The sequence below is a fragment of the Bos grunniens genome, chromosome 27, assembly GCF_055505025.1.
Source record: "Bos grunniens cultivar Pamir isolate PY7600 chromosome 27, Bosgru_T2T1.0, whole genome shotgun sequence".
Classification (NCBI taxonomy): domain Eukaryota; kingdom Metazoa; phylum Chordata; class Mammalia; order Artiodactyla; family Bovidae; genus Bos; species Bos grunniens.
Window position 1 is genome coordinate 16585216 of NC_141191.1, and position 13944 is coordinate 16599159.

The 13944-nt window shown below is 43.2% G+C and overlaps 1 protein-coding gene across 20 annotated transcripts in view; it reads right to left on the reverse strand.

The window, feature by feature from the left end:
• The window catches only part of IRF2 (interferon regulatory factor 2), an 84052-nt gene that overhangs the window by 21345 nt on the left and 48763 nt on the right, over positions 1-13944 (reverse strand). For all 20 annotated transcript variants that reach the window (XM_086379947.1, XM_086379939.1, XM_086379940.1 and 17 more), the window contains 4 exons: positions 11932-12031; positions 10095-10271; positions 9740-9786; positions 1157-1274 (listed from right to left, as the gene is read on the reverse strand). In XM_086379947.1, the coding sequence (XP_086236073.1) occupies positions 1157-1274; positions 9740-9786; positions 10095-10271; positions 11932-12031 (442 nt within the window). The remainder of the gene's footprint in view (positions 1-1156; positions 1275-9739; positions 9787-10094; positions 10272-11931; positions 12032-13944) is intronic.

Genomic DNA, 13944 nt, shown 5'->3' on the forward strand with positions numbered 1-13944 from the left:
TTTACAAAATGGAGCAAAATGAAATGAAACCAAAGGTATTGAGGGCAAAGAAACAGAGGTTCTGGATTCCTGGGCTGGAGTCAGAATACAAGTTCAAGGCTTGGTCTCCACTCTTACAAAGGGTCCCCACCATCCACTCATGGCAGCACCCCGGTGGGACTTTACTGAGATATAATCCACGCTTGTCACCCTCCTGCCTAAAAGCCTCCTGGGGTGGGGCTTACATGATGCATGTATATGCAACATCTGTGAGCCTTAGTATCTGCTGTATTTCAATTTTTAAAAACTTAAACATATACACACACACACCCTCCAGCACTCTGAGGAAAAAAACCCAACCTCCTTCCCAGGGTCTGCAAAGGCCCCCATAAGCCCACCCCACTTCCTTTCTGAAGAGCCTCATGAGCCCTCCCCAGGTGCACTGGCCTTCCCTCTAGTCCTCCAAGTGTGTTCCTGCATCGGGGTCCATGGGGCCAGGTCTGCTGCCAGCCCCCTGCTGCAGTTCCTCCCCCAGCAGCATCATCTCATCTCTCCAGTCTGTCCCTCTGGCGCATTTAACATAGACGGCAAAGCTGTTGTTATCTGCAGTTCCATGAAACTAGGAGTTGGTCCTGCCTTGCTCCCGATCTATTTCCCCGTGCACAGCGCTGCTTCTGCGGCACAGAAGGTACTCAGAACTCTCCGCGGGATCACAGCATGCCCTCCGGCCACACACTTCTGTTTCCGCCTCTGAGAGATGAGCACCACCTCTGTGGCAGGTCCGTCATCCAGAAGATGCTGTGAGGACTGGTGGGGACAGTCTCCCCCACTCCTTGTTCCCAAGTTAAATAAATAATACATTTGTCCACATAACCAAAAATGCAAAGACTGAGAACTGCCGGTGATTAGCCGCCAGTGAGGGGCGGGGGGTGGGGCGGGCGGTGGAATCTCTTTTCATCTACCTATTTTCTTGAGGTCCATCCACCTCAGTTCCTTTATCTGATCCTCAAAGGATTGTATTTTTCAGCCCTGACATCCGAGGGCCTGAACTTGCATTCTGAGACAGTTCCAAGCCCTCCTCCCACAGCCTATGTTATTTTAAGTCACGTTTTACAAATTCTCGACCCCGGAGGGGCTACTTGTGTGTATAAAGAAATGAGATGTCAAAACAGTTTACCTATGATGTTCACCGTACTATCCACTTCAGTTTTTATAGTTGAAGTCAGGACCGCATACTCAGGAGAAAGATCACTTACTCCGTTACTAAGCCCCAAAGGTGACTCAATTGGTTCTTGCTAGGAAGAAGAAAAGAAAAAAGAATTGAGAACACTTCCTTTTCCCTTCCTTTGCTTAGCTTAAATTCTACCCTGTCTGCTTTCTTTTAATGCCAAGGTCAGGTTCATCTCCCAAGTGCATGTTTCAAGTGTATGTTTTCAATCAGCTAGAGCTTAAAAAGCACATTTCTGCCTAGAATGTCTCCTCTAGTGTTCCCTTTTTTCCCACTTCTTCCTTGGAGGAGGTAACACCATTGCACCTGGCTTACCTTCCTGAAATGCTTACCTCTGCAACCCGATGACCCCTGGATAAGGAAGCTGCATTACTATCTAAGTAAAGCTCCGTGCTAGGGAGACCCCAACTCTTCCTTCTCTGAAGGAGGGCGTGCGTGCGTCAGCTCCTGACCTTCTCTCTAAGGGAGGAATCCTTTTATACTTTTGGAGGAAAAGCTCTGCCTCAACTATGAGCCCAAGGACAGGAACTCAGAGCACATGGTGGATGAATTTTTCTCATATAGGGTTTGCCCTGGACCCTGGCCACTTGAGCATCCTGCCCCAGGGGTGGGGCGGGGCAGCCGGTGACACGGGCCAGACTCCCAGCTGAAGACCCCTTGACTCTGTGGAGGCAAGTGGAGCAGCCCATATCCATGGTGCCTGTTAAAGCCTTCCGAGAGTCTACATATTGATACTAATGAATCTAGGAGAATCAATTCCTCTGCCTAAGCTCGGCTCTCGATTCTGGTTTACTCAAGTGCACCAGAGCCCTCCAACCTCTGAAAGCACCAACAGCTCTGGACAGCCAGTGCTGGGGTACAGACTGACTTTCAGTGGTTTGATGAGAGCGCTTCTCTTCAAGAGAAGAGAAGCTATTGCTATCTATGACAGCAACAGAATCAGACCAAAAAAGCCACACACAACTCCTGGGGAAACCACACTGGAGACGGGGGTATAAGGATGGAAAGAACAGAAGACGGGAGCAGAAGATCATGTGAGATGGATATGACTCTGCTTTGAAAAATTTCAAGTGGCTGCTCCAAGGCATGCAGAGTATTCTTATCAATGCATGTGCTGCTTGGACTCAATCACGAATGCCCTGTAAACCTTAGGGAAGCCACAGTCCCACCCAGCAAATTCCCACCATGATATCCGTGACTTTAAAGACATTACCTCACTGTATAGCTCAGTTCTTGGGGAAAAAAAAAAAATCACAAACAGCAGGGTTGACCAGATGTATGAAACGCTGACACCCCCCCCCCCGCCCCGCTGCCCCCCCATCCCCAGGAAGGACCAGGGACCGCCCTGTTGGGTAGAATGTTTATCCTCTTTCCTTGTAGCATCTCTTTTACAAATTCCAAAGAGTTTATCCTTTCTGGGAAGAAACTCGCTTGCTTGTGACTTGAGGCATCACATTCCCTTGAGAGCTAAACTCTTGACTGTGCACCTGCCTTCCCACCACAGCCCCCTCACTGTGGCTCGGAAAAGCCTGCAGTCTGGCTGCCACTCCACTCGTGGAAGCGAACTCTCAGCTCCCGGAGAGGGTGACGATGAGACGGTCTGGCTTTGGAGTCACATGAGCCTGGAGTTCAAGTCTTTCACTAGTTACAGGGCTTTAGCCTCTTCAGCGGTCTCTTAGGATGCTGTGGACAGCTGTAAACTGAGGACAATAATAGAACCCACACCATTCCCACAGGGATGATGGAAAGATTAAATACAATGAATATGCACCTGTCATCTATAATTAAATAAACACTCGCTATTATCCAAGGTCACAGATAAAACTCCACTCTCCCAAAGCACCTTTCTGCAAGTCTCTTTCCCTCAGCCCCACACTCTGACATCCAACAGGAAGACCTGTAACTCTCCGTTCTTGACAACAAAAGCTACCGGATTTGCCACCCTGCTGAGGGCCCCTTCCTCTCTGGCTTTCTCAATGGCCCCCTTTCTACCCCCCTCAACATCTCCACCAAGCTCTATGTGTCATCTTATTCCTCTTCCATCTCTTTGATTTCCCAAAAGGAACTAAGAACATTTTAGGGAATTATGGAAAGAACTGCTCATTTTCATGGGTCTCTTTTGTTGTCATTTTCCACTTTAGGTTTCTTGTAAAAGTAACGAGGCAGTCAGACTTGCATATATTTAAAAACCTAAATTATTCTGATTTCTCAATGTGGAGACGTCAAAGTGTTTCACATGATCTACAGTTTAATTAGCGGCAAGTGCGACTTTTATCACATTACACTTGAGAAAACTATGACTCAGAGACGAAATTAGTTTTCTAAGATCACACTCCTTTTAATCTGAGGAGATACGGGAGCTGAACCCAGTCTTTGGTCAGGGAACATGGTCCAATTCCAGTAGCTTCTTAATAAACCCTTGGATCCTGTACTAATTCCAATGGAGACTGAGAACTACTGCCAACATTGTTCTATTCCCCAGATCCCTGCCTTGAATCCTGCACAACTTCTGTAACAGAACAGAATAGGAAATGGCAACTCACTCCAGTATTCTTGCCTGGGAAATCCTATGGACAGAAGAGCCTGGTGAGCTACAATCGTTGGGGTCCCGAAGAGTCAGACACGACTGGGCGACTACACCACCACCACCACCAATGGAGGCTGAGACTATGAACACTGCTTTGCCTCCTCCCGTCCCCACATCCAAAATAACCAGCCGATCGATTCCCAAGTCCTCCATGCAAACCTTCTCTTTGGTTCTGGAAGGACAAGACAGTAGATTGTCTAGTGAAAAGCGTCTAGCACCTCTCTGAAAGGTTTCCATCCAGGGAGCAGAAAAACAGGGATCCTCACTACGTTCAGCTGAAATTTTTGAAATTATTAGAATAGGAAGATCTAAAACTAAACTATGTTATTATTTTTTTGTAAGGCAAGAGCCCAAATTAAGAAAATAGGTGAACGTTTCTCTACAGAACAAATATACAGAGATCCCTCAGGTCACGAACGGCCTTTGTCCACAGCATCTCCTGGTCCTCTGTGATGCTCATTCTTGTCCTGTACCACACCTGGCTGTACCATAACCTGGCCTGCTGAGTCCTAAGCCAACCTGGCTCCTCTTTCTGTCCTAGCATCTCTCCATGAGGCCTGAAAACTCAGGGCTGCCTCTTGGATCCATACCTGTCTTCATCCTCAGCATCCTCTTGCAGAGAAATGTCTCCTCTCCATTCCAACCACTATTTTCAGCTAAACTGTCTACTTCAGTCTCTCCTCCCTGACTGTGAGAAAGACCTCCCTTAAATATCAAGTCCACCATGCTCCAAGTCCTTCCCAAGGAGTTCAGCGGTGCCTTATGCCACAAAAACATCCATGGAGGTTAGTCGGCCAACCAGTTTTGCAGACTGTGCTCTGAGCAGCCTCTTCAAGAGCCTCCAGGAGGAGAGGGAGGCACCAGGGTTGGCTGGGTGAGTACTTTCACTTGTTTCCTGCTTCTAGAGCGGTTCTGATTCCATCTGTTGAAAGTTCAGGTGGGTTGCTGGCATGGGTTTTCAGTTCATTAAGGTTTAAAAATTGAAGGTCCCTTGCCACCCATGAAAAGCTTACTCCAGGATGAGCCCTGACAGGTAGTCATTCAGTCTATCTGTGGACAGCAACAGGGAGCATATTGTTTGGTAAGCCAGCTCAAGTCACTGTTGGATCCGAGCGCTCTCTCGGAAAAATCTGCTGACTTCCCTGGCAGTCCAGTGGTTAAGACTTCAAACTTCCAATGCAGGGAGGGTGGGTTCAATCCCTGGTAGGAGAACTAAGATCCAGCATGCTGTGCAAGGTGGCCAAAAATAAAATAAAATAAAATTCTGCTGAGCCAATACCTGCTTTTCTGTAACTCCCATCTAGAGGTCTGCACTCAAAACTAACAGAGACCAGGCCTGCTCTTTACCAAGTGACTGTGCAAGGCTGTCCTTGATTATATTTTCTCTAAGAGCATCAATTCTTTGATTTGGAAGCAGTCTACAGTTCGCAAGTATTCATTTCGAATCCATCCTACCTACATGCCTTCTTTCCCCATGAGGCCTCACTCAGGCTCCTGCTCTAATGAAGCTGGTTTCCTGACTTCTCATTTCCAACTCTTTTCAACCCCGTGGACTGTAGCCCGCCAGGCTCCTCTGTCCTGGAATTCTCCAGGCAAGAACACTGGAGTGGGTTGCCATGCCCTTCTCCAGGGGATCTTCCCCACCCAGATCTTCTGCATTGCAGGCAGATTCTTTACCATCTGAGCCACCAGGGAAGCCCTATCCAATGAAGACCAAACATCAACTCTGACCTCCAGACCTTCACGTGCGATGCTGCTGGTGGGAGTGGATATCCACCAATTTACTGGCATGTCCCCCAAGGCCTGGCTCGGAGCCCACAGCACTGAGGCACTGAGGAAGGTGATGTGGCACAGGTTCTGGAGTTGGACTCGCCTGGAATCAAATCCCAACTCCATAAAGCGTGGAACTCTGGGAAAATCACTCAACATCCCTGTGCCTCCACTGCTGCTAATACAAAAGGGAGACAACCTGCCCATCATGAGAAAGACGAAACAGGTAATAATTGAAGCTGAGAGCATGGTAAGAGCGCCAGAATGTCAGCTACACCCCTCTGTTTTATCCACTTCTATCCTTACTCATCATGGCTTTGGGACATTTTCTGAAACACAGATATACTCTGATGACGTGCCATCTAGTACTGCTCTCTACTGTGCTTCTTATGAGAATATTCCCTTAGACAGCCAGTTACCTCCATGCAGGCAGGGCTTAGTTCAAGTAAAATGGCTCCCTGAGTGCACAGCATATACTCCAACATCTGAGGATATGGAGGCAGCATTTCTGCACATATCACGTGGTCAGTGGGCCTTGGTCTCCCAGTTTCCGGGAAGCTATTTCCCGAGGAAACAAAGAGCATGGAGATAACAGACTACCTGAATGGCCCAAGAAATATTCTAAGAGTGGGCCAGCATGCTCTGAATATTTCTTCCTAGTTAAAACTTCAACTCAATCAACTATACTGCAATGAAAAAAATAATTTAAAGAAGAATAGTATTTATTCAGGTATCTTAAAAAAAAAAAACAACACTTCAACTTTAATTGAAGGAAGACTGGGAAGAGCTTGTTTTAACAGTAAATTTTCATACCCAGTTACTACACGCTTGTGCTTAGTTACCCAGTCATGTCCGACTCTTTGCGACCCCGTGGACCATGCCAGGCTCCTTTGTCCATGAGACTTCCCAGGCAAGAATACTAGAATGGGTTGCTATTTCCTTCTCCAAGGAATCCTACCGACCCAGGGATCCAACCCACGTCTCCTGCATTAGCCGGTAGATACTAAGCCACAAGGGAAGCATTTGTATAAGACAAATTTTCTCTGTAGAAGAAACCTACCTAGTCTATTCCGTTGCATATATGCACAGGACATATGAACTCAGATCTTAGCTGTTTTGACAAACAATAAAAAGTAATGTATGAACATCTCAGTAAAATCCTTTACACAATTCCAGACCATCTGGGGAATGGACTTTGAACCGCTCTCCAGAAACATTCAATGAACACTATGCAGCCATGAGCCACAGCACTTGGGAAAGCCTACAAGCCTCCTCCATGTTCCCAGCCTTTGTTGTTAAGTCAGATGCAAGGGGATTTATATTCAAAAGTTAAGTTGTGTTTACTTCCGATGAATCGCCTATCTTCTGCTGAAGGAACAATGTCTCTCTGAGGGACACAATTCAGGTACTAAGCAAGCCTACATCACAGCAGGATTTCTCACTGCACCCTCTCCTGGGATGGAATTAACCCACATGGCTGAGCCTACAAGGAAAGCTCTCACTTTCCCCCCTGCGTCAATGTGGGGCCTGGCCACATGCAAGACACTGTCATTGTGACGGGGCTGCAGATGACCTTTACTGCCGAGAACACCATGTGTCATCAATTCGCACACTGATGGACTTGTGAGGGGCACATTCCTCCATTTCCCTACCCCTGAAGTAAGACGTGCCTTCTGATCAATTATGTATGTCAAGATTTCACTGCAAGCAGTTTTCCCTGCTTACAGATTAAAAAAATAATAGTACATCTTACCATCATTGGCACCTAATAGTCATTGCTTCTGGAGGGTATGTCTGAGCAAAGTCAACTGAAAAGTGAACATCTGTTACTCCATTTTTATTTCTCCATTAACTGAGATTATGAAATTTAATCTGCATTCTAACCCTCCACTCCCTCCCCATATATATATTTAAGCATCTACTTGGTCAACAAATACTCATCTATCTAGGCAGTGATCAAATATGTATTAATTATCTGTTTTGTACCAATGACTAAGCTAGATGCTGTGAAAATATTAATAGCAGTAAATATGACAGAGCTGTACTTAAGACTGTAGAAGATTCTTCAAAATCACACATTTGTGGAAGTTACAACTTTTCTGACTAAACAAGAATAATCAGAATGTAGGCCCTAAAAAAAATCCAAATGGTGGGAAATCTGATATAACAAACAACAAGATTTTTTCAATTGCAAGAAAAAAATAATTTTTTGAAAGTAATCCAGTGGAAACCCATAGGTTAAAAAGACTTGAGACATATACAAAAATCACAACATGTGAACTTTATATGATTTTGATTCAAGTGATCAGACTGTATAAAAACTATGAAACTTATGAGACAAATTAGAAATTTTTAAGCACTGACTGGATGGATATTTGGTGATAGTGAAGAACTACTATTAATTTTTTCAGATGTAATAATGATTCTGGATTATTTTTAAAGAGCATTTATCTTTTAAAGATATTTACTGAAGTAGTTGTGAAAGAAATGATGTTTAGAATCTGCTTTAAAATATTGGGCTGAACCATATGAAATTATTTTTGCAAGTCAAAAATGGTTGAGTATCTGCAGTTTCATGCATATAGGGAAGTAGACAGAGGTACTAATGTAATAAAATGGCCATGAGCTGATTGATGTTGAAAGTGGGGTGACGGTCTATGAAGTACATTTGACTCACTTGCTTCCTTCCTGTGTGTATAAAATTTTTCCATAATAAAAAGTTAAAATATAAGGCCTATACTGTGCTATATTTAAAGTAAGTCACCAACTAAAAATACTGAAAGTGGAAACTAGAGGTCTCACTGCTGAAACACTCTAGCTAAAATATTTCTTTTCCATTGTAGAAGTAAATGTGTCTGAAATTTTAACAATTTACCTAAGTTTTCCCCTCTAATTACCTTCACAAGTCAAACTGAAGTATATTTTGTGTGTGTGTTTTTCCAACTATTTTGACTCAGTGGTTTGCTTTTAAACATTGCGCTGTCTGGATAATTTGGATTTTCCTTCAACAGTTATTCTGGAGTATAAATCAGAGTACTTGGCATCACTTTTAAGTTCAGTTCAAAGTTACCATGTGAACTTGGCCACATGTCCCTCTGCCCTTGGGCCCCTGTCACTCAACCTTCTCACGCCACCGTCTCCTCATCTGCAAACAGGGTGTGCTGAAGCAGACCACTGTCTCTCTGATGGTCTACGGGCCCGGACTGTAGAGTCTGCTCTTTGCTTAGCAACTGAAGCTCATCTTCAGTTTCTCATGGGATATTTGGCAATTCTATGGCTTTTGAACAAGGGCCCCCCAATCAACACACAAAGACCCTCACAGGGTAGGGGGTTTCAGACTACATAGCCGATGGAAAAGCTCACACACACAAATACATCCCTATGGAAGACCTTTGGGAGTTACGAAAGCTAGTTCTTTTTTTTTTTTTTGAAAGCTAGTTCTATATTGAGATCCACACAAATAGAGGGCCTGAACAGAGCACAAACTAATAGCCTATCAAGGGTAAAAAAAAAAAAAAAAAAATATATATATATATATATACACACAAGTATATATATATACACACACATAAATATATACATATACACACATATATATACGTGTGCGTGTGCATGTGTGTTCAGTCACTCAGTCACGTCCAATTCTTTTACAACCCCATGGACTGTAGCCTGCCAGGCTTGAGGGGCCTGGTGGGCTACTGTTCATGGGGTCACAAAGAGTCGGACACAACCGAGTGACTAAGCACATACATATATAAATGTAGGTATTTAATATAAGTTTATAATACCTAATATACTTTAAAATATATTTAATGGCCTGAAAACATACTTGATATTGTCAGATAGTAGCGGGTTGCTGGAGCTTAGCCGGAGCTAAGTGACCAGCTGGCAAGAGTTGCAGGGGCCAGATGGAGGCCTAAGACTGCCAGGCTCAGCGTGGATTTGTGAGTTCATTCATAAATCGTTCAGGGAAATTGGATGAAGCAGGGGAGGTGTGTATACCTGAGCCCACAAGCGGGCACATGCTAAAGAGAAGACGTGAGAGCACAGAAATCACAACAGCAAAGGAAGCAAGATTAAATACTTCACAGAGACCACATCGCTTGTCTTCATGAGACAGACTATGAATCACTAGTATGATCACAACTTTGGTCTCCTCTCTGCACAAAGATTACCTTGATGTGCTTCACTCTGTCTTCTTTTTCTGTCTTTGGTTTCTTTCCTGTGGCAACAAAAATAGTTCGGGATTAATCCATGAAGAATGCAGAGACATTTCCCCTACATTAAATTCTTTCTGAAACTCTCACTGCATTTATTGCTGTAATGTGTAGATGGTCAAGATCCCAAACGTTTCTTTTCCTTTCCTTGGGGGCCCTGAGAGTCATTTTACCCAGCCAAGTAAAGGCAGAATTAACATCCACAATGGGAACAGGGTTGTATTCTTGTTGTGGCTACGATTGTGGAAATCAAGAAATCACAAAGGCGCTATTTAAGCAACAGATGTTTTAGCCGGTAAATATCTTTATCTACCTTTCTTAGAAGGCCGCTCAGACATGGGCAGCATCCGGTAGACTCTGAAGGCATTGTTCCCTTTTTTTATGCTTTTGTCCTTGACTTCCTCAATGTCAGGCAAAGAGTTCATGGCACATCGGAAATTCGCCTTCCACGTTTTTGGGTCAGGTTTATCTATTCCTGGTTGATGCTTTCCTAAAAAAATAGTCGAAAGAATGAAGGTTAAGAGGAAAAAAAAAGAGAGGGAACATTATTTCCAGAGTAAAAATTTCTGGAAACAGGATTGCTGGCGGGTTGTAGAGAGAATGCTTTTCATTCCAGGCCACACCTACAGTGAACAAACGTCCTGGTTTGTTCCAAGCTGAGAAGGTTCTTGGGATGCGGGAATTTTTGTTTTAAAACCCAACAGTTTCAGGGCGCTGCTGCTGCTGCTAAGTCGCTTCAGTCGTGTCCGACTCTGTGCAACCCCATAGACGGCAGCCCACCAGGCTCCCCCGTCCCTGGGATTCTCCAGGCAAGAACACTGGAGTGGGTTGCCATTTCCTTCTCCAGTGCATGAAAGTGAAAAGTGAAAGTGAAGTTGCTCAGTCGTGTCCAACTCTTAGCGACCCCATGGACTGCAGCCCACCAGGCTCTTCCATCCATGGGATTTTCCAGGCAAGAGTACTGGAGTGGGGTGCCACTGCCTTCTCCCAGTTTCAGGGCAAACTGGGACAAACTGGTCACCCTAGGTCTACTTCAGAGAAAATAAGGGTAGAAATCAATGTGGAGAATCAAGGTAAGGAAAAGAAAAAGCTAGGAGGTCAGGAGGGTTTCCTTGGTGGCTCAGCTGGTAAAGAATCCTCCTGCAACGTGGGAGACCTGGGTTCAATCCCTGGTTGGGAAGATCCCCTGGAGAAGAGAACGGCTACCCATTCCAGTACTCTTGCCTGGAAAATTCCATAGACTCTATAGTCCATGGGGTCGAGAAGAGTTGGACATGACTGAGTTACTTTCACTTCACTTCGCTTCAGGAGGCCAGGAGACCAACAAGCATAAGTCACTGGAAGGTCTCCTTTTCAAATGACTCTCAAACAAACAGCTCCCTAGTTAAATGAAATTATAAATAAATAGCTACATAAATAAACAGCAAATAAATAATAAGAAATAAATAGCTAAATAAATAGTAAGTATTAATCAAAAATAAACAGCTAAATAAATAAATAGTAAGAAATACATAGCTAAATAAATAGTAAGAGAAACAGCTCTCTAGTTATAAATAAATATAATCTCGACTACCTTTGGGGGAAATAATTCAACCAAGGTTTACAGCTCCAGAACAAATCAGTTCTACATCCCCCTGGTACATACCTGGGGAACTTCATCAGAAAACCACATTTATATGGCTGAGTTCCTTCACTGTTCATCTGAAACTGCTACAACATTGTTAATTGGATATATCCCAATATACAGTATTTTTGGTGTTAAAAAAAAATAGAAAACCACATGTCCAGGAAATTCAAAGACTCAGTTTCTATGGAATGGGTGGAGCATCACTTCTGAGTGATGAAGTCTATACCTCATATGCCCTGGATGTGTCTGAAGACAAGTCACAGGTTTATCAGCACTATCTTCATGAAACCATAAGCCAAGGCATTTCATACATGCAGTAAAAATAAAAAGAAACAATAGCTAACAGTCTATCATATAAGTGAAATTTACCAAGAGAGTAGAACTTAAATATTCTCAACCAAAAAACAAAGTACACTTTAAATATCCTGCAATTTAATTTGTCAGTTATACCTTGATTTTTAAAAAGCATGAAACCAAAAAAAAAGCAACAGTACCAGCCTCTGGAGATGATGTGGGTTCATACCTGTATGGATGGCCCAGTTTCTAAAGAGGGGTGCATCTTTTTCCACATCCCACCCATGTCTAGCAGCATGCATCCAGGGGATCTGAAAAATCTTCTTTTCCTAAGAAAAAAAAAGTAAATAAGAACTGCAGCGAAGGGTTTCAGGCCATCATTGCAGAGGGTTCTAGCTAGTTTCAGCTAGTAAGACTCCCCATTAAGTAAAATCACTGGGTTTGCTGAATGTCTATGGTAAACCAAACCCATTTCCTCACTATGACCCAAACCTTGACAGTCTACCAGGTGAGACTGAGAGGCAGGTGGAGTCTGGTAGGCTAGAAATAAATTTCAAGGTCAAAAGTGATGATTTGGGAAATGCCAATGTGTTTCATTACCTGTGCCTCCTTTTTTACAGGATCACAGGTAAATGGCCACTGACTGAAATGTCTATAGCTTATGATTTATTTCTGTCACTTGGTAAAGAGGAACTCCAGCTGTCTTAGGTAAATTAAACATTAGGCAACTCTAGCATGAAAACATATACACTAACATGTGTAAAATGGACAGCCAGTGGGAATTTGAGAAATGATGCAAGGAGCTCAACCCGGGGCTCTGGGACAATCTAGAGGGGTGGGTGGTGTGAGGGAGGCTCAAGAGGGAGGAGACATATGTATATACCTATGGCTGATCCATGCTGATGTATGGTAGAAACCAACACAATACTGTGATTATCCTTCAATTAAAAATATCATGTAGGAAACGAGTTGCCAGTCCAGGTTCGATGCATGATGCTGGATGCTTGGGGCTGGTGCACTGGGACGGCCCAGAGGGATGGTATGGGGAGGGAGGAGGGAGGAGGGTTCGGGATGGGGAACACATGTATACCTGTGGCGGATTCATTTTGATATTTGGCAAAACTAATACAATTATGTAAAGTTTAAAAATAAAATAAAATTGGAAGAATAAAAAAAAAATAAAATAAAATTGGAAGAATAAAAAAATAAATAAAAAAAATAAAAAAAATAAAAATAAATAAATCAAAAAAAACAAAAAACAAAAAACTGCTTGGGGGAGGCGATGGTTGCATATTACCAACATTAATATTTTAAAATTCAAAGAAACAAAAAAAAATTCCTACAGGTATAATCATATAAATAAAAATAAATTTTCTTTCTTTTTTAAATAAAAAATACAATATCTTTCCCTTGTCAAAAAAAAAAAAAAATAAAGAAATTTTTTAAAATTAGGCAACTCTTCAAAGCAATACACATTTCACTGCTAAAGGGAAGTCGGGGTGTCTGAGGCCATTGTCAGAGACTGAATCTCTCAATCTGCTCATGCAGCCAACAGAAATGAGAGATTTTGTTTTAGGGACTTCCCCTTCCAGGGGTTCAGTTCAGTCGCTCAGTCGTGTCTGACTCTTTGCGACCCCGTGGACTGCAGCACGCCAGGCCTCCCTGTCTGTCACCAACTTCCGTAGTTTAGGCAAACTCAGGTTCAGGGATTAGGGTGGCAGGTGGGGGGGGGGCGCGGAACGGGTTTGATCCCTGGCTGGGGAAATAAAGATTCCGCATGACAGATGGCGTGGCCAAAAATATATAAAATAAAATAAAACAAAATAGAGAAGTTAAAAAAAATTTTTTTAAAGATTTTGTTCTAATCCCTGTGTCTACTACCCTGCCTGAGGAGAAAGCAACAAATATAAACAAAGATGTACCAATTATGTGAAGATGACACTTTTTTTCTGAAGAAAAGTCCCTTAAGTACAGTTCTTGTCATAGAAGACCTTCTCCATCTCTCTTACATCCCAACTCAAAACTGCTTAAATCAACCCTGGCAAATGTATGACTAGAAACTAGTGCTTTGGAAACAAAATAGTAAAACTACTTATGTGAAACCCAGTTTACTTTGCATGTTCACAAGGTCTCAGTTTTGGTTCTTGCAACACCCGAAGGAGCTGGGTATATGTTACTGTTTCTGCTTTACAGTTAAGGAAACTGAGGAACAGATTTAAATTATCCATTCAAGGAACTCACG